The sequence below is a fragment of the Hyaena hyaena genome, unplaced genomic scaffold, assembly GCF_003009895.1.
Source record: "Hyaena hyaena isolate Hyena2069 unplaced genomic scaffold, ASM300989v1 scaffold_110, whole genome shotgun sequence".
Classification (NCBI taxonomy): Eukaryota; Metazoa; Chordata; class Mammalia; order Carnivora; family Hyaenidae; genus Hyaena; species Hyaena hyaena.
In genome coordinates this window covers 1,885,517-1,911,755 of record NW_024080742.1, presented here as the reverse complement: position 1 = coordinate 1,911,755, position 26,239 = coordinate 1,885,517, and the positions used below count along the sequence as shown (strand labels likewise).

The 26,239-nt window shown below is 43.2% G+C and overlaps 1 protein-coding gene across 1 annotated transcript in view; it reads left to right on the top strand.

Moving 5' to 3' along the window:
* Positions 1-26,239, top strand: part of ZNF407 (zinc finger protein 407) — a 441,625-nt gene that overhangs the window by 280,815 nt on the left and 134,571 nt on the right. Inside the window, exon 8 of the mRNA XM_039236390.1 lies at positions 20,510-20,688. Coding sequence (XP_039092321.1) covers positions 20,510-20,688 — 179 coding nt within the window. The remainder of the gene's footprint in view (positions 1-20,509; positions 20,689-26,239) is intronic.

The window sequence follows — 26,239 nt, the reverse complement described above, 5'->3', positions numbered from 1 at the left end:
GTTATGTATTAATTGTCACTTCTGTGTTACAAAATAGAAAACCTCTAGAATGTTATAGTAAGTACTCTTTCTAAAAACGTTAAGTCTTCATTTCCCCATAGAATTTGTTAATATCAAACTATGTTCTGTTTCACTGGTGACACTGGCTCACACACACACACACACAAAAGATGGTTATAATTGGGCTTTCTTTTATGTGAAACATCTCATTGGCTTCTGGTTTTTATTTAGGATTTGTGGGGGAAATACAATAAATGTATATGAAACAGTAAACCACTGATACTTCATGAGAACTAAGACAAAATGCTACCTGTAGTACTAAAAATACTTAAGGTAATAGCATATTACACTTTAAATGCCATTTAGCAAATTAAAGAAAACTAAAATTTCAAGTGAAACTCTGGCAATTTGATCATTTATGTATTGTGTCCCTATAACACAATATAGGATGTTGGAGTAACTTCAGTGTTCCCTTTGATTGCTTTTGTCTGGACTTTTCCTCTACTGTGTAACTGCCTTAGTACTTCTAGTCTTACACACATTCTTTAAAAATTTTTTTTTTACTCTTCTACTTGTTATTTTATTTACTATTCTTATTATTTAAGTTACTTGACATTATAACCCTAATAGAAATATCATAGATCATGTCACAGTGGAATAAAATCTACAATCCCTGCCTCATATTAAAGATTCACTGTATTGTTTGCTAAACTTGTAGCAAATACACTTTGATTTTTTCCCCCCTACCTGTTGGTTCACTTAGCTCCTGGCTGGTGCATCCCACAGAGGTCATTAATACATAAGGTTATGATCTCAAGATTTTTCTTTCCTGTCTGGCTGAGGGGGAAGCTAAGAATATTTGATGCAATATTTAACCCAGGAAGAGGTGGTATCTCAACTAGAAATGGGCTTTTTGTGAAACTCCTTAACATCTCTTTTATTACCCCTCTGAATATTTTCTTTAGTCTTTCTTATAATTAAATTTGGTAAGTTTTCACATATGTGACTGGAGTAGAGAGAATTCACCATTTCTCACAACCATTGGAAATATGTTATCTGTCTTAGAAAGTATTTGTGAAAAAATTGTGGCTGAATTCTCTTTTAATTTCACAAGATGCTGGAAGCATTTTTTAGATCGTTTTAAGATACAAGGACAAAAAATTGTATTTGTAATAATTATTTCCCCTTAAAGTTTGAAATAATTTTTCAAACATACATTTCTATAAAGAGTCTCAGTTATGAACATTTGTTTCAGGCCTCAGATAATGTTATGTATTTGTATGTAATTTTGTCTATAAACATTTTATGTTTATTATGCATGATTAAGTAATAAGACAAACCTCCTTGGCTATTGAAGCATTAAGAATTCAGAGCACAGTGGGTCTCCTTGTTCTTACCTTGCATTTGTTCTAGCAGCATCCTGAGCTGAGGAGACTGACTCCACAGGGGATAATTTTCTCCTTTTGGATGATCTCTTCTGAGAGTTTCAATTTTCCTGTGGCTTCCTGTGCAGGTTCACAGGTTGTACCGGGAGAGGCAGTGGATGGAGCCAACTTGGATTTGCCCTGAGTAATGAGAAGAGGGAAAAGCTGGCGTTAGTCTACGTAGCCCAACATCATCTATAGCGAGAGAGGTGAAATTGTACACACCAAACAGTTGTCAGAAAAATCAGAGGTAGCGTTCCTTTCTTATGGGCAATTGTGAAGTGCTCAAAGAAGAATAACACTGCATAAAAGTGATCAAATGAAAATATCTAGTATTAATATTAGACAAAATTTGTACTGATAGCAATTTGATTAATGCTACAAGCCTCGTTCTATCAGAACAGACTTTAAATCAAAACCATTTTTGTCAGTGAATTAAGCCAGACAGAGAAAGGCTTATCCTGCGTGATAATCACAGATCTTTGGAATCATAAAAAAAAAGAAAAGAAAAGAAAAGAAAAGAAAAGGACAAACTCCTAGAAACAGAGAACAGAAAAGTGTTTTTTAGGGGCTGGGCATGGGCGCCGCTAGACAGGTGGGGAGAAACTTGCAGTTATAAGATGAGGAAAGTCTTAGGATCTTCGTGTAAAACACAGTGACTATTTTTGATGAGACTGTTGTATCACTGAAATTAGGTAATAGACTAGGACTTAAATGTCCTCACCAAAAAATAAATAAAATTAAAGAAAACAGTATTTTTGTCATGTGTCGATGAATACTGTCTCATTATTTCATTAACCTCAAGTCCGTCACCTCTATATCCCACTCTGTTGTAACTGCTAATCCAGTTAGCTGAATAAAACACGAAGGTACTAGACTGAAAGGTTAGTTTGGAAGCCTAGAAATCCAGCCACCTCACAAACTTTTCATAGCATGGTGACAGTCGCAAGGCTTTCCTCCGAGAGTGGTGACCTCCCGGAAGGCCAGCGCACCCCGGCACCCCCGCACGGCCAGCTGAGCACAGGTAGATGTCAGCAGCGTGGCTGGTGGCAAGCATCAGTAGTGCTGGGGGACCCTCCTGGTGCGGGTCGAGATGACCCCTGTGATGGATGTGTACTGTCTGCCCCAGGGGGTCCCCGTCACCTACCGGGGGCTCTTGAGGGGTTGTCTTACAGAATTACCTCAGTGGATCCTCTTTTCAGGTTTTCTGTAGTGGATTCAGAAGGGCGCACCCAGTGTAAGTGTATCCTTGCTTTGCCTCATGGTTTTTTTTTTACCTGCGTCAGCAGAAACTAAATTCTCTTTGAACAAGTATCTTCTCTTTTTCTCTGACCATTTTATTAGGGTTTTTTGTTGTTGTTGTTGTTGTTGTTGTTGTTTAAACTCGGTGGTTCTAATTGTGGTTTTGGTTTGGTTTTGTATTTTCTGTACTGTTTAGTTCTAGTGTTAATTTTATATGCAGCACGTGTAACTCAGACTTTCCTTCCTTGTCCTGTAGCACCAAGCACATGGGCTTTGTAAACGTGCGTTTGGGCCGGACAGCTCTGTCCTGAGGCGGCACAAGTCTTTATGTCGGGCCTTTAGTTAATGCAGGTAAATTTTCACCAAACAAAGCTCATGTGAGTAAGAGAAATCTGTGGACTTTTAAAACAAATAGATTCCACAGCATTAAAAATTACAGTTTTGTTCAGGTGTCTTTAAAAGGGGGAAAAACACTGAGATAATTTGTTCTGTTTATCATACAAGTTAAGTTGTTTTGTTTGTGGATGAGGCTGAAATAAGCATTGAGATCATAGATTAATTAGAAGAGCCATTTTGAACACAAAGTGACCACACGTTCCCTCTGCTATCTGTTCAAGGAGAATCTAGACAAACATGTTTATCTAACTGCCGTTGCTGAATCCCAAATCCAGTCATTATAAAAGGACCAAAGCTATCTTTGGGGATGGTCTTTCTACAAGGAATTACTATGGACAGTCCCCTGGGTGGTAGTTAGATATATGTGTATATATTGTGGCAGAAAGTAAGGCCTTAGAGATGAAAAAAATAGAAAATATTTTTTTGGGCAATAGTCTCTTGCATAATAAGTTATTCCTTAGACATTAGAGCTATTATCACACAACAAAACACTCCACTGTGTAACTATCTATATCTCCTAGCGTCAGAGGCGCACGCAGAGTAGCTGATTAGGGAAAACTCCGTAATCACAGGAGGGGCTGACGAGAGTCAGTAGAACATCAGGCACACCTTCCAGCGTGGGATTGGGTTTCACAGACTTAGTGTGGCTGTAGGAGAAAGTAACAAAGCAATATTAACATAGCTCGAAGCACATACAAGTTGGACCAGTGTCATTAGTGCTATAAGAATGATAGGACAGTAGTTGTGTCATTTTGTTTTCAGATCCGTGGTTTTCACAGATTCTGAAATATTGCTACCTATGCTAGAACCTATAAACAAGTGAGGGAGAAAGAAAAACGTGAAACATTTAGAAAATGGTGATGCAGTACCTTATATGAGGTGCGAGACACAACCTGGCTCTGTATCCACGTGTCTTCTATACACTGAACTCCATCGGTGAGGAGGGCACGGCCTGCAGTGTGGACGGACATGCGTGTGATCTGCGTTACTTTAAGAAGATAACAAATAAGACTCGTCTCTATTTTCTCAATTAAAGAACTGTTGGCTTTCTCCTATTTGTGAGAAGTATTAGCTTTGTGAGAAGTTCTAGAATAAGTAATACCCCTAAAGTTTCTTTCAGAGAATGATACTATATTCTTCTTACTAGAGAGCTACCAGTGAGCTGAAGTAGAAATAAACCAGAATCTGTTATTCTGTGACATAATATGTAACCTGATACTTCCCCCCCACACACAGGGAATTCAAACCTCATATTAACCCTTACTCATGCCCCTTCAAGTTTAATTCCTTACTCGTAATTATTTCAACCTGAATCTTGCTAAACAACCCTCATTCCTCCTTTCCTGTCTCATTCCTCCTTTTGTATCTTCTGGAGATCTCTCACTGAGTAGGGTTCGAATATATGTTAGTGGTGCTTGGCTCTATCTTTAACAAATATATGAAGTGTCATGAACAAAAATTAGAATTTTCCCATTGAGAGAAAATGTGGCAAATTTTTAGTTCTTGTTCGTAAATCAGTCTCTTAGATTGTGTTTTTGGGGGTAAGAAGTGGTTGATGGCTATGTTTGAGAATTGTTTTTGTTCTATAAACTTAAGATAGCTTTAATTTTAGTTAAAAATAAGATTCTGTTTTGTTTTTGTCTCCCAAATTATGCTGTTCATTTGATTTTCAGTAATCTTGTTACTTCGGCCAGCCTGGATTGCAGGCACATGGAGTAGGTGGTGAAGGACAGGGAGAGTCCGCCCTGGGTAGCTTGACTTTTACCCCAAGGGCCGGTGAAGAATTTTAGGAAGGAAAGGACATACTCACATTTTGTTTTTCGAAGATCATTGATGCAGTGCAAAGTGTGAGCCCAAGAGGGATGTAACGGGACAGGGAGGTCATGTAATAGATGATTGAAAAGATCGTGGTGGAAAGAGGAAGCACCTAACCCTAAATGGACACCTGGACACAGGGTGAAGTGGGAAGCGGATCCCAGGCTTGCCAGGAGGAGGGCTGCGTGGTCCAATTCAGTGAGGTTAAGTCCAGCTTGACAGATTGATGCCACCCTTTAGCTGCCAGGGCCGGCGCTACAGGGCTAGCGGCGGTGCTGTTCTCGAGGCCTTCGCTGCGGGAGGAGGGTCCGTCCAGCAGAACGAGTGAGGTTCGGGTGCGTTAACTCCGAGATGCCCGTGCACTAACGTCATGGAAACGTGGCAGGAGAAATGTAACCAGAATTCACAGACCGAGAACTTGAAGGCGTCAATATGAGCGATGTTTCCCTTGAAAATGGGGAACAGGAAAAATGCAGAGGGGCAAATTTCAAGCCTAACAGAGACTGAGAAGCAGCTTCCCAGAAATGGAAGGGACCTCGGGGCAGCAGACAGGCCGAGCTCAGCGGCGTCAGACGCTTCAGAGTAAGGGTGGTGGCGTCCCCCTGCCGCACCACCGAGAGGTCACGGATTCTCTAGGGGAGACCCCTGCCAGTAAGGGGTGGGGACAGAGGCCAGGCACGTGCGCAGAAGTGAGGAGTTGGTGAGAATGCAGGTCGCTGGCCCTGCAGCCGGCCCCTGAGAACACTTGCGGGACGGCGGGAGCTGGACGGGCCGCTGGGCAGGTGCACTTGGTACCTGTCCTCTGTCTTCATTTGAGTGAGTGAGTGAGAGAGTGAGTGCTACAGATTGCCGCTTAGGCTTTACCTGAATGCCTACCTGCCGCCACGCAAGAGCCGCCTGAAGTAGCGAGGTTGGGTACTGCCTTACCCCTGGACACCGGGATGGCGCACGTGTGGCCCGGCATCCTGGTTTTGTGCCGCGGAAGGGGTGCTGATGATCTGCTTTGTTGGAGCCGTCCTCCACGACTTGGTGCAAGCCCTCGTGAGTCGGAGCGGCACCTCCCGCTCTCTCCATAGGAACCCCCGTGTCCTGGGGAGCTGCAGCTTCAGACCCTCGGAATCCGATCGCGCGTCTGTTGTAACAGCATCCCTGCATTATGGGGTGCTGCGCCACACCCACCTGTACCTTCGTTGTGTTAGAACTTTTGAATCGAGAACCTAGAGACTGTGTAATGGTATTAATCTGCCTCCCCTCTCCCCTACCCCCTCCAAACATTAGGATTCTGTTTGTTTTATGGGAAGAATTTCCACAAAGGCCGTCATAGTTTAACTGTTGAATGCAGCTCATTCTTGAATGTTGAATGAAACTGTGCTTGGCACCAGCTTCACAATTCAGTGTAATCATTTAACAGACACTCATTTTTAAATGTAATCTTTCAAATTGTGACATCTTTCCTGTGCCTTAAACAGTTTTTGTGAGTGTCTCGGGGTCCTTCTCAGATCAATAAATCTAACAGGCTAGGCTAGTGACGCTGTCAGCCAGTGGGGGGTCTTGGGCGCTCTCTGCGATGACACCCGACTCCCTTCACCTGTCTTGTTGTGTGTCGAGGTCCAAGTGGTTGTCAATATGGCGGAGCTCTGCTGTCACTGTAGACTTCATCACACCTTCTTTGTCCACTTGTGCTGAGCCTTCTGTGTGACAGTTTCAGGTAGACCCCGTACCTTCGTCAAATTGCCATATGTCTAGAAACCTGGAACTCTTCCGGAGTGGTTCTGCCAAGAGAAATGTAATAATAAGGATCTTGTGGGTAATGGGGCCAGTGTGTGAATAGCATGAAGAGAGAATCGAATAGATCCCTCCTTTGGGTGAGAGGGTACTTAGCGTAGGGCGTATTGTCAGTGCCGAGTGTCAGTGTCAGCCATACCACACCCCTGCAAAGTCATCAGTATTGTACCACGGGCTGACGTATGCTTTTTGTTGGTTTGTCTTAGCATTCAGGACGTTGTGTGTGGATTTCCTTTGATCCTATTGGATTTCTGGCTGTTTTGTTTCATTATAAATGACATTTCATTCTGGTCATCCCAGAATGGTTATGGCAGCAACTCAGTTTCTTGGTTTTAGCTTGTTTTTTAACTTTACCAATGAAAAGTGCATTCATTTTCCTTTGCAAATTGAGATGGTTCTGTACATCTTGTCACAGATTTTGGGCAGCTTTTGTGTGAGTACAAGTAAAGGTAGTAGGAGCAATCACCATAGCATGCCTGAAGTAGGTTCGTTTCAGTATTGTCTACAGCGGGTTCTCCACACGGTCGGGCAGCCTCCTTTTCTTAGACTCACTCCGCTTTCTTACGGAAGAAGGGACCCAGAGATACCAAGTAGGAATGGCGGTAACGAGTGTGTCATTGGGAATGTACCCTCTCACACTCAAGGAGCCGTGTGCCTGGGCCTGAGAGATATATGGATGATCGCAGCATATATATATTTTTAATTACATGTTCCTTTCAGTTAATGATTTCTCTATGGTCACTGAAAAATGATGTTATGAATGTAATGATTATACAATCCAAATCTCACTTCTTGAGTTATATGTACTTGTTTTTAACTAATATGCACACACACATATATCACCTTCCTTGCCTCCATTTTTAACAAAACAATCTCTTAAAACATGGTGTGCTCTGACGCAGAGGAGATTCAAAACAAGGATCCAGTTTTATTTTTAAGTTTTTTTGTATTTGTTTTTGTTTTTGTTTTTGTTTTTTCAGTTTAAAAGTGGAATATATGTTTGCTTTAGCTGTAAAAGCACAATCAAGGCACCATGATAAGTGAGTCAGTGTTGTAAAAGTAAAACGAATTTTGCCTTCACTCACATGAGCTATAGAAGGAGGAAGCTTTATTGTCCCTGGGAAAGTGATAAGGCAGAGTAATTGTATATTATACTGTCCCGGAGCATCTGCCTGAAGACTGTTTGAACAATTCATCTATCACGGGCGATACAGCATGTTTTGTCTTTTCGCTTTAACCCGTCCCCACTGCTGGCCCGCGTGGAGGTTTTGATAGGGCCTGCGCCTGGGCCGGCGCTCACATTAATCAGTCCCCTTGTTCAACACTCCAGCTGACATAATTACAACCTACGCACAGCAGTTATTCAAGCCGAGTCCTTGTCACTCGTGGTGCGAAACTACACAGCTCCGATCCCGGAGGGGATTGCCTTATCACACACAACGAGGGCTCGCAGGAGCCGGAGAGAATAGAAATGGGAAAATGTCTTCCGGGACTACTATATATTCCTTTAAAATAAGACATTTGAGAGACTTACAAGGGACAAAGGGAAGCATTGTGTGCAGAGACTGAAATGAACCAGTTATTATTTTTAAATGGATTACGTGGAGCATTTTGTAAAAATGGACGTAGATTATTAAATAAATCCGGTGGCCCCTCGTCATCAGTGTCGGTTTTCTATTAACTGTTTCTTCCAAAGTAATCATATATGTATCACTTCAGAATTATAAAAAGCTTTAAACGCTCCTTGGTACGACAATTTAACAAAATTAATAAAGTATTCTCTTGAAGTCTACCATCAAGCAAATATACACTTACCTCAGAGAGCTCTGTAAGGAACAGAGGGAGAGCCAGGGAAAGATTCTTTCAAAAGACTTTCAAAAATGGGCAAGTTCACGGTTTCCTGTGGCAGCACAGCACGGCTACTGGGTAGACGGACCAGCAAGGAAACTTTCTGTCTTCTCTCTTGTCCACCTCTTGCCCTGACCCCGCCTTGGGTGGGTTACTGGCCAGTTCCCCAGTGTACCAGCTGGGGGCGGGGGAAATGCAGTCTCCTTTCAGCCACTTGAGAATTAGTGTTTAAATCTTAGGGCAGCCCCCACCCTCAGCCCCATAAGACTCCCAGAGCTGTTGGCATGTGGCAGTTTACAAGATCGGGTCTGTAAAAGCACCTGGTCAGCTGCGCTCTTAGGCTCACAGGAAGGAAGCTGTTGTTGGTGTTTTAAATTGAGTCTTTTTATTTTTCTCTTCAACATTATTAGATTGTCCAAAGCAAAACCAAGCACTGACCTTGAGTATCAGAAATAGCATGAAACATATTTTTGGTTCAGTGAAATTTTACTTGTAGCACCTTAAATTTGAAAAAGCTTTCAACTACAAAATCTCCAGTAAATTCTGTATATGGAGTGTGTGTGTGTGTGTGTGTGTGTGTGTGTAAGTAACGTGATCTGCGAAGTAGCCTTTTTTTTGCAGGTGACTAATTTCAAGCCACAGTAGTCCGGGCCCCTTTGTGATCGCGTCTCTGTACTCTGTGTTGCCGCCATGGCCTGTCTCACAGTACTACTCCCGTGGTCGCGTGGACCTGGGAAGATGGTCAGGCCCCACTTTCCTATGCTTCCTTAGTACACATCCTTTTTCTCAGAAGCGTTTTCATCCACATGCCTTTCCTGGTTTTACAGCATTGCACTTTGCTAAGCGTAGCTGGCTAACAAAAGGAAAGAGTAAACCGCGTCCTGTGAGGAAATAATGCTAAGACACGAAGAGTTGGGGGGGCAGGGCTGTGTTTGCCGAGGGTCCGGTACAGGCAGAGCCCCGGGTAGTGCTGCAGAGAGCGTCCACCTGCGCCGATTGCCGGCCAGGCGGGAGATGAGGGGAAGGAGGTGGAACCCTTGCAGGGCTCATTTGACTTTTTGAATTTCACAAATCGCAATCTTCAAGCCGTGTTGTTAGCTCAGCCTAGAAAATGTGTTTTTGTGGCCAAGTGAGTTTGAGGAGCCCGCGCGATACCCTACCCTTTGTTCGCCCCCGTTACACTCCTGACGAGCAGCGAGCAGCACGTTAAAGTCTCATGGAGCTCCTGCTGCAGAAGTTCCCTCCTTTCCTACACGGCAACATAGCGGGTTGTTAAGGATTGAAACAGTTAATGAAATGTATTTTTTCTCTTTGATCTAAAGAAGAGTGAAGGAGAATCAAGGTTTCTCAGGGCTCGCACTTACTGGCGGCCCCTCCTCCCCCCAAACGACACGGAGGACAGGCCAAGTCTGTCTGCACATTTAAGTCCGTCTCCTCTTCTCACTTAACAGGACATATGAGGGGCCTATTCTTGAAATGTTAAATTCTAACAAAATAGTGTGGGTTTCTAGCAGAGTTCAGTGTCGCTTCCTACCATTTATTTCCTTATGATTTTCATTGTTCTCCAGCAGAGTGGAAGGCGGGAAGGAGGTCGCTAGGTGTAAAGCCCGTTACCCCTCTTCCTCGTTGTAGACACCTCGAGCAGATTGCGCAGCGATGTCGTGTAATCGGCCATGACCGTGGCACCATGAATGGTGAAGAGTGGGTGGGAGGTTGTGTCTGCTCTTGGGAACAGAAGTAGCAGTATTAGCGGTAGACGAAACTCTTGCATGACAGCCCTGTCACAGGTGGTGCTATGTCCAGACACGAGTGTGCACATGATCAGTTGAAATCAATAAAGCATTTTGAACAGTGTAGAAAGCAAGGTGATTTTAGACATTGTCAATTAAAGATGCCACTGGAGGGGGGAGCAGCAGTGAACAGGTGAGATTCTCAACGCTGTTTCAAAATTAAGTTTCATGTTAGGAAGCACAGTCTTGAGTTATGGCTGTTACATACATGACTCCTCTGTCAAATCATATTGTCTTTGAGGGCGGGACCAAAATGGTTCCTCTTTGCTTCTTTTTTGTGTGGGGAAGGCACTAAATTAAATATATGTTGAATAAATTGTTTTTGAAAATAATAAGTTAATACATGTGAAAGTAGACTTTTCTTATAACTGTGTACTTTCCATATGAACCGAAGCCGTAATCAAGCAGCCATGACTTCTGTTCTGAAAGTGCCTTCCAGTGAGTGGGTGCGGAAGGCTGGCCTTGTTCCCGTGGCTTCTAGACCAGCCCCCAACCATGCTGATGCACAGAAGCCCTCTGTGGAGCACACGTAGGCTGCTGCTGTGGCTGCCGTTGGGCGCTAGCTCCACTCAGAACGTGGATGTGAATCCAGGACAGGAATATAACCTGGAACCCACACACTTCTGTCTACAGGAATAGTGGAAGGTGACCAGTAATGCATCAGCCTTTGTCCACTTCTGTGCTAACCGACAAACTCTTTTTAATTTTTTTAATGTTTATTTTATTTTTGAGAGAGAGAGAGAGAGACAGAGAGTGCACTGGCACGGGAAGGACAGAGAGAGGGAGACACAGACTCCGAAGCAGCTCCAGGCTCCGAGCTGTCAGCACAGAGCCCGACGCGGGGCTCGAACTCATGAACCATCAGTTCATGACATGAGCTGAAGTTGGTGCTCAACTGGCTGAGCCTCCCAGGCGCCCCAAATTCTTTTTTCTTAGAACACGTGGCTCTTTTGCAGCGTCAGATGATGCACGTCTCCTGATATCACATAACAAATGCTAACATAATTATATTCGAGAAATAGAGAAAATGTATATAAATTCTTGTGGCCATAGCGATTCATTTCAAAGAATTGAAATTTATGAACAGCAGAAAGTCATGAATATAAGTGATCTGGTATGAATTATCCATAGACGCCACCACTTAGTTAATGGGAAAAACTAAAAAGAATATTCATAGAATTTAAAGCAGGGAGATCCAGAAACTGTCCAATTAAAATTTGTAGAAAACAAATCAAGACATTGTATTTCATGATTACTTCTGATATCTATAAACTCTTTTTATCTTAGCAAACAACAAAAAAAAAGAGAGCTTTGGATAATTCTGTAAGTAATTAAACATGCCATTTTAAAATATCTATTTTACTTAAATAACCACAAAACTTACCATTGTACGTTTTTGTTACTGTTTGAACTCTGTCATTTGAAAAGTCAGAGTCTACCTGCTGCACCCCGCTTCCCTGAGATAACCACCTGTAATCATTCGTATTTCGGTCCTGCTGGAGTTAAGCTAAGTACTTTGCTTATTCCTGTCTTTGTTTATGGATAGCATCTGGCTGTTGTGACGTACGTAGTCAAAAATTGGCTCGTTTACCCTGTTTTCCACTACACCCCTCCTGTCTTCCCTGTTTTCATTATAATATTCTGTTTGGTAATCCAAGTGATTACCTTTACAACTTGACTTACCTTACTTAAATCTTTCACCTGATTCATCAGTTTGAATTGTCCTATGTGAATAGGAGAATCTTTGCATTTAGAGATTTCCACGTCGATTCTCAGCTTATGTCCGCTATACTGCTTTTGTTTATAGCATTTACATTTGATACAATACTGTACAGTCCACTTGGTTTTTTTTTTTCATTATTATATGGTTGGTTTTATTTTTTTTATTTTTTTTATAGCTTTTTTTTTTTTTTTTTACAAATAGTTTATTGTCAAATTAGTTTCTACATAACACTCAGTGCTCATCCCCAAAGTGCCCTCTTGTTTTTAAAATACATGCTCCGATCATGTAAGCTTTCCATGAGTAAAACTTAGAAGATATTCTCATGAATCATCCAAGTCATCTAAAAATACACTAAGCAACCATACAAGTTTCCTGACTTGGACACTTTTCCATAAAGATAATTACCACAAATAGTTTGCTGGCCATCCTTCTTCTACCCATTTAGTGCATTTATTTATCGATTTGACTATGTAATTTTAAAAAGCTGGAAGAGCCATGTATGTGTACCTGGGACTTGCCTTATTTTTGTTTTGACTTAATATTATACCTTGGAAAATTTTCCTTGGTGGCACATAAGGTTTGCCTCAGTTTACTTGATGGCTTTTGTCCAACAAATAAGGATGAATGATGAACAGCATACACACTAGTACACCCTAGGACTTTTTCAACAACACTATCTGGGAGAAAGTCACAGAGCAGTGCGTGGTCATGGCCCCTGCCCACACCCAGACCTCCTGTCATCTGCAGCAACATCAGACTGGTCATGGTGTAGGACGTTGGACCGGTGAAGTTCTGGAGCTGTGCAGCTTGTCAGCTGCTCCACTGAGATATGCGTTCAGGGCTGTGCTCGGCAGTCCAGGCCTCTTGCCTTGTTCTGACAGCAGGAAGTGTTCATGGCTAGGGGAGGCCCTTTCTGGCTGTGTCTGCCCAGTGTTGTACCAGGGTGGAGGTGGCTACCGGGAAGCTCTGGGAGGCTCCAGCTCCTGCCCTGGGAAGCACGCTTGTACGTTAACTTGCCTCTCAGCAGTGTTGAATCCCACGATGTGGATCACCGAAAGTAATGATCCATTCCTCTGCTAACAGACATCTGGCTTCAGATTTCTTCCTAGTGTTTAGGTATTATAAACAAGGGTTTAGCAATTCTCTTTGGGGCTAATTTCTAGAAATTGAACTCCTAAATCCAAGAGTGTATGTATATCTTAAGTTTGAAGGCAGTTTCCCTTACCAACAATTAATGTTACCAGTCTTCTTAAATTTTGCTCTTCTGTTACGTTAGGCTTTAATTTGTATTTCCTTGGCTACTAGAGTCATTGATTACCTTTTAATGCTTACATAACCTTTTATAGATCCCCATTATGGATTTCTTGCTTATGCTCTTCATTCAGTTTTTGAGATATTTGTCTTTATTTCTTATTAATCATAAGTACTCATTTTGTAGTCTTTCTATTTACCATTTGTTTTTATATGTGTTGCATAGATTCTCTCCATTTCCCTGACTTGTCTTTTAACTTTATAATGTATTATGCTGTATAGCTGTTTTAACTTTTATGAAGTGTATTCTGCTACATCTTTTTGTAGCATTTGGGTTTTAAAATTTAGGAATGCTCTTTCCAACCAAGATTATAAAAATATTTTCTGGTATTTTCTTCTAGCACTTTTGTAGTTTAGTTTGCTTATGTTAATCTTAAAATCCAAATGGCATTTATTTTTACATGTTTAAGGCCATAGGAATCTAATTTGTTTTTCCCCATACAGCAGGCAGTTGACTCAACACCATTTATTACATAAAACCCATCATTTCCTTATTGATCCAAAATGACATCTTTATCCCTTATATACATGGATCTTTGTGCTTTCTATTCTGATGATGTATTTGTTTTAACACTCCAAATGACATTCATTTGCTAAACATCATTGATAACATGTTTCATTTTAGGCAGAGGAATGTGAAATTCCTTATTCTTATAACTTCTCACCAATTTTAAATTTAAGCAACACAAATGTTCTGTAGTCTAAAATTATCAGGCTCTTTCCTTATGGGCCCTTCCGTGAGAACATAAGCGGTAGAGGACTGTGTACGTTGGACCATGTTACATAAACCATGACATGGTCCCTGAGCCTGTGCACTGGCGCACTTTCCTCCAGCCTGTGGCGACTCAACAGCTTGACGTTCCTCTCCCCAGAGAATGTCCTGTTTTGCTCAGACTGGTTTTTTGCCCAGTAAACTTATAGTTAAATACTACTGGTTTAAAAAAAAATACGTGAATCGCATGTTGTGATCTAGGAGGAAACAGAGCAGCATGGAAGGATGAGCGAGCTCTATCAGATGCGAGCCTCCTGCAGCCCGGCTTGTTGAAAAGATTGGCATGTGCACACACTGACTAGCTCACTATTTAAGAAAGTCCGGAATTAACTTCGAACAAATAAAATTATCAGTAAGATGGCATTTCAAGTCAGCGGGGGAAGAGGCACGGTCACCGTCTGGTGGTGACAGGTCCAGCCAGCAGTCTGGGTCTGCGTGTGCAGCATGCTCTAGGGTGGCTTCGAGAAATGCCTCTAACACTTAATGTAAGGTATACAACTATGCAAGTACTAGAACCAAATTTGGGACAATTCTATTATAACTTCCGAATAAGAAAGCCATAGAACACAATTTAAAAACTTTACCATAAGCAAAGTCAAAAGAAGAAAAAGGAAACTAAGGAAAAAATATTTGCAACTTCTCTCATAGACAGTCTCCTTAATGTTTAAGAAAATGACTAACAACACTAAGAAAAAAAGGCAGGTCAAAATATGAAAACAGTGCATGAAAAAGAAAATACGTATGGCATTTCACTGTTCGAAGGTACTTAACCTCATTCATTATAAGAGAAATGCAAATTAAAACTAAAAAATTTTTTAAAAAATGAAACTCCAGGGAGCTGGAGCTTTTTTCTCCTACCAAATTGGCAAAAATTTGAAAGTTTGGTAACACACTTCATTGGCAAGAATGTGCGGAAACAGGATCTCTCAAACATTGTTGGTAGAAGTGTGAATTGATACAACTTCTCTGGAGGGCGATTTGGCAGAATTTATCAAAATTAAAAAAGCATATGCCCATTGACATTTGAAACACTTCCACTTGGCATCATGAGATCGTCTTGGCATCCTGAGAAATAGTGCGTTGCGAGATTATTTGCTGCAGCCTTGCTTATTCTCCAAGTGATTGGAAACAACCTAAATGCCCATCCACAGAGGATCACGTAAATCTAATACGTGGTGTTCATACTGTAGAATACTGTGTGGCTATTAAAAAAAAGGAGAAAAAGGAGGCAAGAAAGGGAGGGAATTGTTGGGAAGGCACAAAGTGGCATCGGGAGGCTCTTACATGCTGACGTGGGAAGATCCCGACGCTGCCTTGTTAGGTGAGGAGAGCAAGATGCAGACTTATGTTAGGCCAGCAAGTTTATATGCCAGGAGGGTAGAGAGTATATTGTGGCCTGAAAAAGTTGTTTATAATTCTCCCCAAAAACTGATAAGAAATTATAAGTTGTATCTCCCTGGGGGAGAAGGAGTTATCTGAGCAGTAGGAGGGAGGCTTCTACTCTATATAACCATTTATGTATTTGAAATGTTTGTTAGGCTGTTTGTTTGAAATACACAAAAGTATGTTTGTTCCACAATTTCACTGGTGCTTTTCATTTTAATAACCAAAATAACATACATCAAATTCTACAGAATTTTTTTAAACTTCCTTTTCCTTAGGTTAAATAGAACATAAATTTAATGTTTTTTGTGCTAATAGGTAGCGAGTTAGTAAGTAGTACTAAGAAATAATTTTGCAGAGATCTAGAAGCACTTTTGATGTTCTGCTTATTGTTTGGAAACACACTGCCTTTCAACGGAGTGAAATACATCCTTTACCAGGTAACTTAAGAAGCCTTAAGATTCGTTCCCGTTTTGGTCCTTTTCCTGCTGCCCAGCTTGTATTTTACAGAACACGTCATACTTCAGTGTCTTCATGGATATGTAGTACCTGCCTCAGGGTTTTCATCGTGTCACATTCCAAAATCTACCTTTCCCCCTAACGCGGTGCGTGCAGTAGCCCCAGCAGGTCCTGAATGCCACCTCATCCCTGTGCTGATGGAACTGCGCCGTGTCCCTTGACCTGTCCTTTCTCCTGCACCACCCTGTCTGGATTACCGTGGCTTTTGAAAGTCTGAGTCTTCTGACTTAGTTCTTTCCTGAGACTGTTTTGGCTCTTCTAGGCCCTGTGCGTTTCCGTATGAACTTTCGGGTCAGCATTTCGATTTCTGTAAAAAATCCACCTGAGCGTTTGACAGGCAGTGCATTAAATCTGGACATCAGTTTGGGGAGTATTGCCATCTTAATAATATTAAGTCTTCCAGTCTATGAACACGGGACAAAAATAAGCTTTTTATCTTAGAAATCAGTGTCAAAGTGAAGACATTATTCAGTCACTCACTCCCGATTACCGTATGCCCCATTGGCTTAGCTGCTGTTATGCCTGGCGGTTTAGATATGACCCTATTAGAAATAATATCTTAGAACATCCTTCCTTCTCCCGCACGTCCCATCTTTGATTAGCCCCACTTCAATTTACCATTCTGATTACTACTCATAAATTCTGTTTTGGGGAAGGATGATCATTTTCAGGCCGAATAACATTCAGAATTACTTAGCAGAAGGTGTCTGGTCTATTTATTATTCACTGAATTTTGTGACATTACTCTGTGTTCAGCGGTATGTTACATGATGTTCTCAAGTGCAGGGACCAAAGTTTGCCCTTACTTACCACAGGTGTTCTGCTTTAAATCATATTGACATAATATGTCACAGCTTCTCCTTTTTAGGCTTTGATTGGAGTCATTTGATTTTGCAGTTGTGAAAGGCTCATTTTTGTCCCAGTATTTTATTTTTTTTAAATGTTTATTTATTTTGAGAGAGAGAGAGAGAGAGAGAGAGAGAGAGAGAGAATCCCAAGTAGGCTCCGCGCTGTCCATGCAGAGCCCGCCGTGGGGTTCGATCCCACCAACTGTGAGATCATGACCTGAGCCAAAATCAAGAGTTGACACTCAAATGACTGAGCCACCCAGGCTCCCCTGTCCCAATATTTTAAAAAGTTTACTATCACATAACATTCAGTGCAGAACAACAGATTTTGATTGCGTACAAATACACTATCACCCATGAAATACATAAAATGTACTTTTACAGACAGATATTGCCTATTTTATTTTCTTGTTAACGTGTATTTAATGTGTCTTACCTCTGCGTATAAAACATAAAATTATAAAAATATATATAGAGATGTATTATACATAAAACATGTCAACAGTATTTATAGTATAAATAAAAATATAGGTATATGTAAATATATGTGTACGAAATAGTCCTTAATACCTTATAAATATCAAGCTCCACACCACTCCTTTCTTGCTTTGTCTATATTTTTAAATAAAAAGAAGCCTTTTGTCTTTTAACACCCCCCCCCCCCCCGCCGTTACTTCCTTTATCATTGGTCTGATTGTTAACTTCCACATGTTCTTTAGGTCCTAAGAGATGTTAGTTCATTTTTGCCCAAGATACACTGTTCCTACAAACAAAATACTCTGTTTTCGATGTCATCTCTTTAAGAGGTGTACGGAGCATGAGGGTTCATGGCTTCGTATCATCTTGTACTTAAGTATGCATTATGTATTGAAGTTTGTGGGCTTTGGTAATTCTAACTTCCTCACCTGATCAGGACTGTCTGTGATGGTTCTCAATGCCTAGCTTTTTCCATAAGGAAGTAATATAGGTGGCACCAAAGAGCAGGCAGTCCTGATAACAGTACTAAGTACAGTGGGAGCGTTTTGTTCTCACTCCTGGGTGTGAGTAAACATTGGTGAATTGAGGGGGGGTCCGCCATGCAGTGGAGAACAAAGGGGGGTCTGCGGAATTAGGGGAATCATTTGGAACAGTTTACTCAGCTCATTAGGGAATTCAAAAAATGGTCCTCTCCCTTTGAATTATAAAAACGGACATTTGTTTCATCCGGCTTCAGATGTTTTCTGGTGCTACTTTTGTCCCCATGATGCAGAGCTCTTCGCCCAAGGACATTTCTACAATCAAGAGACTCTACAACCCCACCCTTTTCTTAGAACCTGTCTAGTATCTTTGATATGTAAATATATAAGGAAGGAGGTCCTAGCCAGTTTCTAGCTGTGACCTTTGATAGTCAGCCCATCTCCTGATGGTCCCTTCCTTCTCCGTAAAATCTCCCACTGTTTCTGCCTCCAGAAGTGATAGCCTCAAAGGAGCAGGTCAATGAGAAGCACAGAGGGCACATTAGGCATTTATTCATTCTTTACCAAGTACTGAGTATTGTGATTATTAATTAGCAATAAGGATTTATATAAACAGAAAGTTTCGTGACTCAGTAGTGGCAAGAAAGAGATTAGCTGTACATGCATATTTTCACAAACTTAGTCTAATTTTAAGAGAAAGTTAACATAAAGCTTGACAGAGTCCTTGCCAAAGGCAAAGCTGAAAATAACTGAAAAACAATCTCTGTTGTTCCAGTTTTCCTTATTTTTAAAGGTGTTGTTATTATAAATATCTCTTATATGTTTGTTTATTTTTAGAGAGAGAGTGTGAGCAGAGGAGGGGCAGAGAGAGAGGGAGAGAGAGAGAGAATCCCAAGCTGTCAGCCCAGAGTCTGATGCAGGGCTTGATTTCATGAACCATGAGATTGTGACCTGAGCCAAAATCAGGAGTCAGAAGCTTAACCAACTAAGCCACCCAGGCGCTCGTATAAATATTTTTAACGTAAATGTTAATACATAATTGAAGTATATTTGGAAAATAGAAGTGGGCATTTCCATATAGCTGCGTTAATATTTTGATGTGTTTCTTTCTAGTCTAGCTGTAGAGGAATCTGTCTGATTTAGTCTTTCTAACTACGTCCCATTGGGCATGTGCATTTGATGACTTCCTCTTCCTGGGGATGGGAGGGAGGTGGCCTAGCTTCTCCAAAGGAATATGTGGATCCAGTTACAGGACTGCTCCGATAATGCAGGATGCCCATTCGCAAGGAAGGTATTTGCATTTCTGCTTCATCTGGATGTCACTAGGAAAGGACGTCCCTGTCCCTGTCCCATTTGTGGAATGCTCTTCCTAGAGCCACTGGCATGGACTCTGCCTTGCTTTCCTGATACTCCTCCATGCTCCTCTGCTCACGAGTAAATAGATAATGTATTTTCTGGGTCTCTGGATTTCTGATGTCATTGGTTGCCTTTACCCGTGAGCGATAGCATAGCTACTATAAAGTTGTGGGGTGAGAGCCCTCTTTGTATCCTTCGCCGGTGTTTCCCAGGGTGCATTCCCGGAAGCAAACGTGTGATGCAGTGGATCACACACAGCACCCCTGTCCCAAGAGGTGTCAGGCGGTGCGCAACCCGCATCACCTCCCGGCATTGTGACATGTGTTCGCTGCTACATTCTCCTGCCAGATCGGTCACAGGACCCTCACTTCACGCGGCGTCCAGCATGATTTTGTTCTTGGGCGATACCCTCAAGGAAAGCTGATAATCCTATTGCTTGATGTTCTTCCTGCACTTAATTTCGCTCTGCGGGAAACCTGAGGCCAGCCTCATTTTTTCTTTATTTCTAGTTAAGCGCAGCCCGCACTGACCTGCTTGAATTTGTGCAGTGCTCTTTTTATAACTTTGTTCTAACAAAGGAAGTTGCTGTGTACGAGTTCAGAAAGGGCCTAGGTGTGCTGTCTCTGATGCAAAGATGCAGAGACAGATGAAGGAGCAAGTGGAAGAGTTTGTTTCAGGGAGCGGAGGCCAGGCCCCCAGTACCCAGGCGTTTCAGGCCTCGCATTGCTGAATTGTCTGCAAACAGCGGGAGAGGGGTCTCTTGCTATTTTCAGGGCTACTTGGCGTGTGATACACAAGCCCTCACTGTGTCTCTCAGGTCCTGGCGCTCAGAAACCTACCCCAACGTGGAGAACTCGCGGGCAGGTAGCGCTCTGCTGCTTCTCCGTCTCCAGACCGTTTTAGAGCCTGCCTTCGAGACAGCTCGCTTGGCAGAACTTAAAAACCAAAGTTTCTTTGTTTCCTTACTGCTCTGACTTCAGTGGAGGCAACAGCGCTCCCTCTGCACCTCTCCTTCCTCCTCAAAGGTGTGTTTTTGGGGTGAAGGAGGCTCCTTGAGTGCCCCCACGCGGCACCAGAATCTTTTTTTATTAAAATCGTAGACCCTGGGATTTTCTGCTTCTGGTGGTGCATCGAATTGAGGTAAAAGACCAACTTAAAAATGAGCACCAAGGTCACAAAGACTGCCAGCCTCATGGGACTAATGAACGCACAGGTTTAAGTTCATGTGCGAGTCCAGCACCCGGACCGGTGCCTCGTGAGGTCTCACCTGCGTGCTCTGGCCGCTGACCTTGTCTGTGTTACCTGGCCTTAACTTGGTTTACTTTCCTTTCCGATTTGTAGGTCCAACTGTGCTGAAAATATCCGCAAACACATTCTGCACACCGGCAAACATGAGGGGGTCAAGATGTACAACTGCCCCAAGTGTGACTATGGGACGAACGTGCCCGTGGAATTCCGGAACCACCTGAAGGAGCAGCACCCGGACATCGAAAACCCGGACCTGGCTTACTTGCATGCTGGTAAGGGGCTCGGGTTCTTAAGTTGTTGTCGTTTTTAAGAGGATTCATTTCATTTATCAAAACAGTTAGCAGGCAGTTCGTCCGTTCCCGTCGTTTGCTATCATGTGGTGGAGTGAGAGCATCTGCCTCAAGACTCACCAACAGCGCGCTCCCGGCCCCCCCCCCTTGGCCAGGAGAACGGGTCTTTTCCGTTATATGTCAGCCAGAGCAGGTGCGACAGAGAGCCCCCCCAGGACGGCACAGTTAGCAGCGCAAACAGTTGATGGACAGGGGAACAGTTGAAGCGGTAGCAGTTGTTTGAACTTCATGTTTTGACCAATTGGTAACATTTTTAATTTTTGTCAAATAATGTTTGTGATTTAAAGGGTAATGCCCTGTCCCCGTGCACCGCTGTCTCGTGGGGAGTGCCTGGAGAGGGAACGGGTGTGACCGAGGACAGGGAGTTGAGCCACTTGCACGGAGGGTTGCTCATTTCCCAGAAGTTAGGAGGGACTTGTCCATGATGCGAGAGCCATGTCGGTGACAGCAGAGGCTGGCTGCTAAATATTGGAAGTCAGATGTCCCACTCGGCGGGGCTTGGGGCCATGGCAGCAGCTGCCGGCCCCGGGTGAGCAAAACCACTCCTGGACGTAGCCCGGCGTTTTCATGAACAAGAATGCCTTCCTTGAGTGTTGAATTCTTACTATGCAGAATGGCAGTGTGGTGGACATGAGTGTGAGGACCTGCCTGAGGAAATGCTCACCCGAAGGTAATTTAGAGAAAGTTCTGAAACATAGCCCAAGCGGTTCTGTATTTAAGTAATACCAGTTGACGCAGGGGGTGTTGTAAGCAGATGCTGTGGGATCATTTGGAGCCAAATGCAAATTCTCTCTTCGTCCTTCCCTCCTGGCCCTGTGATCTCAGGCAGCCAACTTCGTCTTGCTTCGGCTGTCTTATGTGTAAATCTACCTGGTGGTTAAAGAAGGTGTAAAGCTAATGGCTATGAAGCCTTTAGCCCTGTACCTTTCATATCTGCCTGGCATGAGCAGCACAGAGAGGGTGGTGGGTCGCGGTGGTGACGCTGGAGATGTGACAGACGTGTTCGAAAGTCGTGGGGAACCCTGCCCATTTGCAAAACGTGTAGACCATATTTGCTCAGGCAGCATGCACATTAAAAGAAACAGAACCTAATGGGTGATTTGATGGATGATATTCTTATTGATAGAGTGTTAATACATTTGACAGTGTCTGCATATAAGGTCCTCTGTTTTCTGCACTGTGTTCTTTAAGATTCCTGTTTATGCCATGATTGGCCTGTTAAGGTAATGGTAGAGTGTCTTAGTTTTTCATCTGTGTTGTATGCAGGGCTGTTTTTTGAAAAACAAAAGCACAGGTCAGTATTTTTTGCATTTTGGTGAGGTTGTTACTGAAGAGGTTTCACACCAGGCAGCTTAAAGCTTTAGTCACAAAAGCAGATGAAGTCAAATTGAAATATCTTGTGACCATCGTTCCCTAAGGGTTCTTCTCTAAGGTGAGCCCTGATAATACAGTGTCCAGAGATACTGCCTGTGGAAGGAGGTGCTTCATGAAACGGCCAAGCAAAGTGAGCTAAGCTGATATTGGGCCATCAACAAAGTACCGTTTGTGTTAAAGTTTATTTATTTACTTTGAGAGAGACAGAGACAGCACAAGTGACAGAGGGGCAGAGAGAGAGAGAGAGAGAGAAAGAGAGGGAACATCCCAAGCAGGCTCCATGCTGTCCACGCAGAGCCCAGCACGGGGTTTGAACCCACTAGCAGTGAGATCCTGACCTGAGCCGAAATCACGAGTCAGACTCGCAGCTGAGCCCCCGGGCGCCCCAGCCGTGTACCATTTTGAAGCTATCCTGCACCTGCTTCTCAAGGCGTGGTTTCAGTTCTCCCGTCTCTGCACTGCACCAATTAGGCTTTGAAAACCGGCTTCCTTCCCTAGAAGAAAGTATTTCTAACTAACTTTCAGCTGAACGCCGAGCAAAGGGGAGGCAGCTGGCTGCAGAGACACGTGCTCGGGTCGCTGTTCTGTGCGGAAGGGCGGGGCTGGCGCTGCCCTAGCAGGCAGGCCTTGGAGAGGCGTGCTGAGGGCCTCCCGGTGGGAAAGCGGCTTTCAGGAAGCTCCTTCTAGCTTCCGTGTGTATGTGTGTGATGCTCAGGCGTGTGTAACCGTAGTTCTTGGCCTGTGTTTATACTTCTGTTCGAAACTGTCCTGGACGGAAGCCGCGGTTCCTCACACACGAGGGCCACGGGCCACGTACGCGGAGCCGGTTGTCGGTCCCTCTCTGTGCGTGGCCACCGTGCTTGTTGGTAGTAGTTTTGCTTTGACAACCTTAGCTCGGTTATGAGAAAACTTTGGAAAGGTGAACTTTTTTAGACCGGAGTCTAGATTCATACCTAGATTTAGATGCTGAGTCAAGCTGTTGGCACGCCTCATTCCGTGTCTGGTGCTGGGGTTGGGCACCCCCGTAGGCGGTGGCCACAGCACGGGTCCCGCGGGCGTCAGGTCTTCTGTACGAGTGGCAGACGCCCAGCCCGAGGGACACCGCCAGCCGTGCTGTCTGCCGTCACACCGTTCTTGTGCCGAGAGCCCTGCAGGACAGCGTTCAGTGAAGCACGTTATGCGGTTCTTTTAATAAAAGGCCGGGGTTAAAAACTACCCCAAACCCACGAGATCGCCACGGCCATCCCTCATCTCCCCCGTGGGCATCAACCGGCTGAAGACCGTTCGAAGGGACGTGCCGAGCTGCAGCCACAGAAAAGGCTGTGTGTGGTGTCACTGGGTTGGTTGAGATTTTAGCCAAGACCATAGGTAGGAATGTGTGTTGAAGTCAGGGATCTTGTTTGTTTGTTGGGAAACAGCTCTGCAGAAAGAGGTTGTCCCTGATCCTGTGCGTCCCCGGCTTTGTGCACATGGAGGTGTAGCTGCAGTTATTAGGGGATGAACTTCAGCCAGAGTCCCCTGGAGTCCACTTCACGCCCTGCTGGGCCACGCTGTGAGGCTGGGCCCATCTCTGGATGTCTCCAAGCTTCAGATTCCTCATCAGCAAAGTCAGGCACGTTCTGTGTTTCCGTCCGTGTGGCCTGTAGGGCGGGACAGGCTTGAACACCAGCCCCCATTTCCTCGTTGAACGACTTTGAAAATGTTTTAATATTGTGGGCCTCAGTTTCCCTCTCTGTAAGATGGGGACAGTAATGCCTGCAGCAGGTTTTCTTATGATCTAAAACCGATAACACGCAAGGTACACACAGACATCACGATACTGGGCGTCCATGGTTCAGTTTTCTTCTCCATGGATTCTGCTGATGGGTCATTTTGTCTATTTTCTCAATTATCTGGGGGAACTAGAAGAATGATTTTGGTATCATTTCTCATGTTATAGTGCAGAGAATTAAAGGCTCCATGTGAGCATTAATTTTGGTTTTAGCTTTGTTTGAAAAACAGATAAAAGTGATTATATTTAAAATAAAGGCTGATTATTATTTAGATACTTATTATTTGGTTTCCAAGCCCTTGGGGATATTTCTAGTCATCTGTTTGTTATCTATGGAAATAGTGATATAAATTGACATCTAGGTTCTGTCTACTGTTTGTGTAGAACATAATACTGAATTATTTCAGTGCTTTGAAATTTGTTTATGCTTTCTTCATGTCCAGAATTTGGTGAGTTTTCGTAAATGTTTGAGACATACTAGGAAGGAATATAAATAATGGAGATGTTTGGTGCTGTGTTCTGTGTTCCCTGTACATCAGCTTACATTTAGTTTTCTCATCGTGCCGTTCAGATTATCTTAACATTTTTTCTGCTATCTCGATCAGCTGTAGTAAAGATGTGCACGATGATTGTGGATTTGTCTGTTTTTTTTTTTAATTCTCTTTCAGTTTTACATATTTTGAAGATCTGTCACTGGCTACTCAGAACTTTAAGATTATTTTATACACATACCCAGGTATCATAAAGAAAATACACATATTCCCTTATAATTAAGAAATGTTCCATTTTATCTGTAGTAGTGCTTCTTGCCATCATTCTGGATTTCCTGTTAGTGTAGCTACATCAGCTTTTTTATAAGCAGCATGTAGTGTTAGCTTCATTTGTTGTTTTTTTTTTTATCTGCTGTGGCAATCTTAGTCTTTTATGGGAAATAGTCATTTACTTCAGTATTTATAGTTTATATCATTATTGATGCTTTCATCATATTGATGTTGAAAGTACCCAGTGTCCATCCAGTAGAACGTATAATAGGCTCTCTGTTCACCTAGTGGGGTGCTCTGGAGCATTGAGGACGCACAGAGTAGGAGAAGGGAACACTGTGGGTCAGCCTCTCGGACCTAGTGTTGCATGAACTACGCCAGACACAGAGGAGGTCTCAGCGCGATCCTCTTCTTATGAAATACACACCAGCCACAACTAACAGTGCTGTTAAGAACCACGGTGCGTCCCCTTGGGTGCAGCGCCCGCTGCGACGGGGAGCAGTCGCCCTGTCCCATGCAGAGCACTGGTACTCTGTCTCCCACTCCTGGTGTCGGGATGAGATTGTGTTCAGTTGGAGAAGATTCCTCAAGCTCGCCTGTGAGCTGTGCACTCCTCTGTATACAGATTTTTTAATGAGATTTCTTTGCTTCCCATATTTCTAAAGAGACTCGTTCTAGAGCTGAAATGATGAGATTTTACAATCATATCACTTCCCACAAAATTGACCTCAAGTTAAAAGTCTCCAGAAGTCTGTCACTGTACGTTATAATTTTTTTCTGTTTATTGGAATCCATCTCACCACCAAAATGGTCTTTATTTTGGCCTCTGTACTAGCCGTTGCCGTCTGCCATCTGTTACCCAGGAATCAGCGGGGTGTTCACTCACTGCGCCCTGAGCAGGAGTTCAACACACTCCAGGTTTGCAGTACAGGTGACTCCACCCGGATGTGGGGCTTTAGGTCCCAGGCTGCTTCAGACATCCCTCGAAGGAAGGGAGGAAGAAGATGGAGGCGCCACGGAAGGTGAAGGGAAGCACGTGTGGCTCTCGTGATTGTGCCAAACAAGAACAAAGGGATGGTTTTTCTCCTGAATTCCGGGCGACAGACACACAGTTACACCTCGGCAGCTCTCAGGGCAGGCTTGTTCGGAAGTGGCGCTCCCTACCGGGGTGGGGTGGGGGGGTGGCACGGCCACTCTCTGCAGCAGCGCAGTGAGGTCCATGACTGACTTCATATCTCCTCTGCTAAGCTGGGGCTTTAAATGTGTAAATATTTTATGTGTTTTCTAAAGATAATGATCAAGCGATGTTCCCTATTCAGGAGAAATTACACATTAAGTGATGACATGGTATTTTCTCTAATTCCTTTATTTTTTGCTATTGTAGGTTTTTTTTTAAAGAATCATTTAAATTGATATGATTTTCATCAATTCTTATATATTAAGACTTAATCATTTAAAATGTACATTGGATTATTACCTGTGCAATGTGATAGCCCACAAATCTATCCTGTTCTCTTCACAAAGTGGGACTTTCATATTATTCTTTAAGATAATCAGGTGTTTTAAT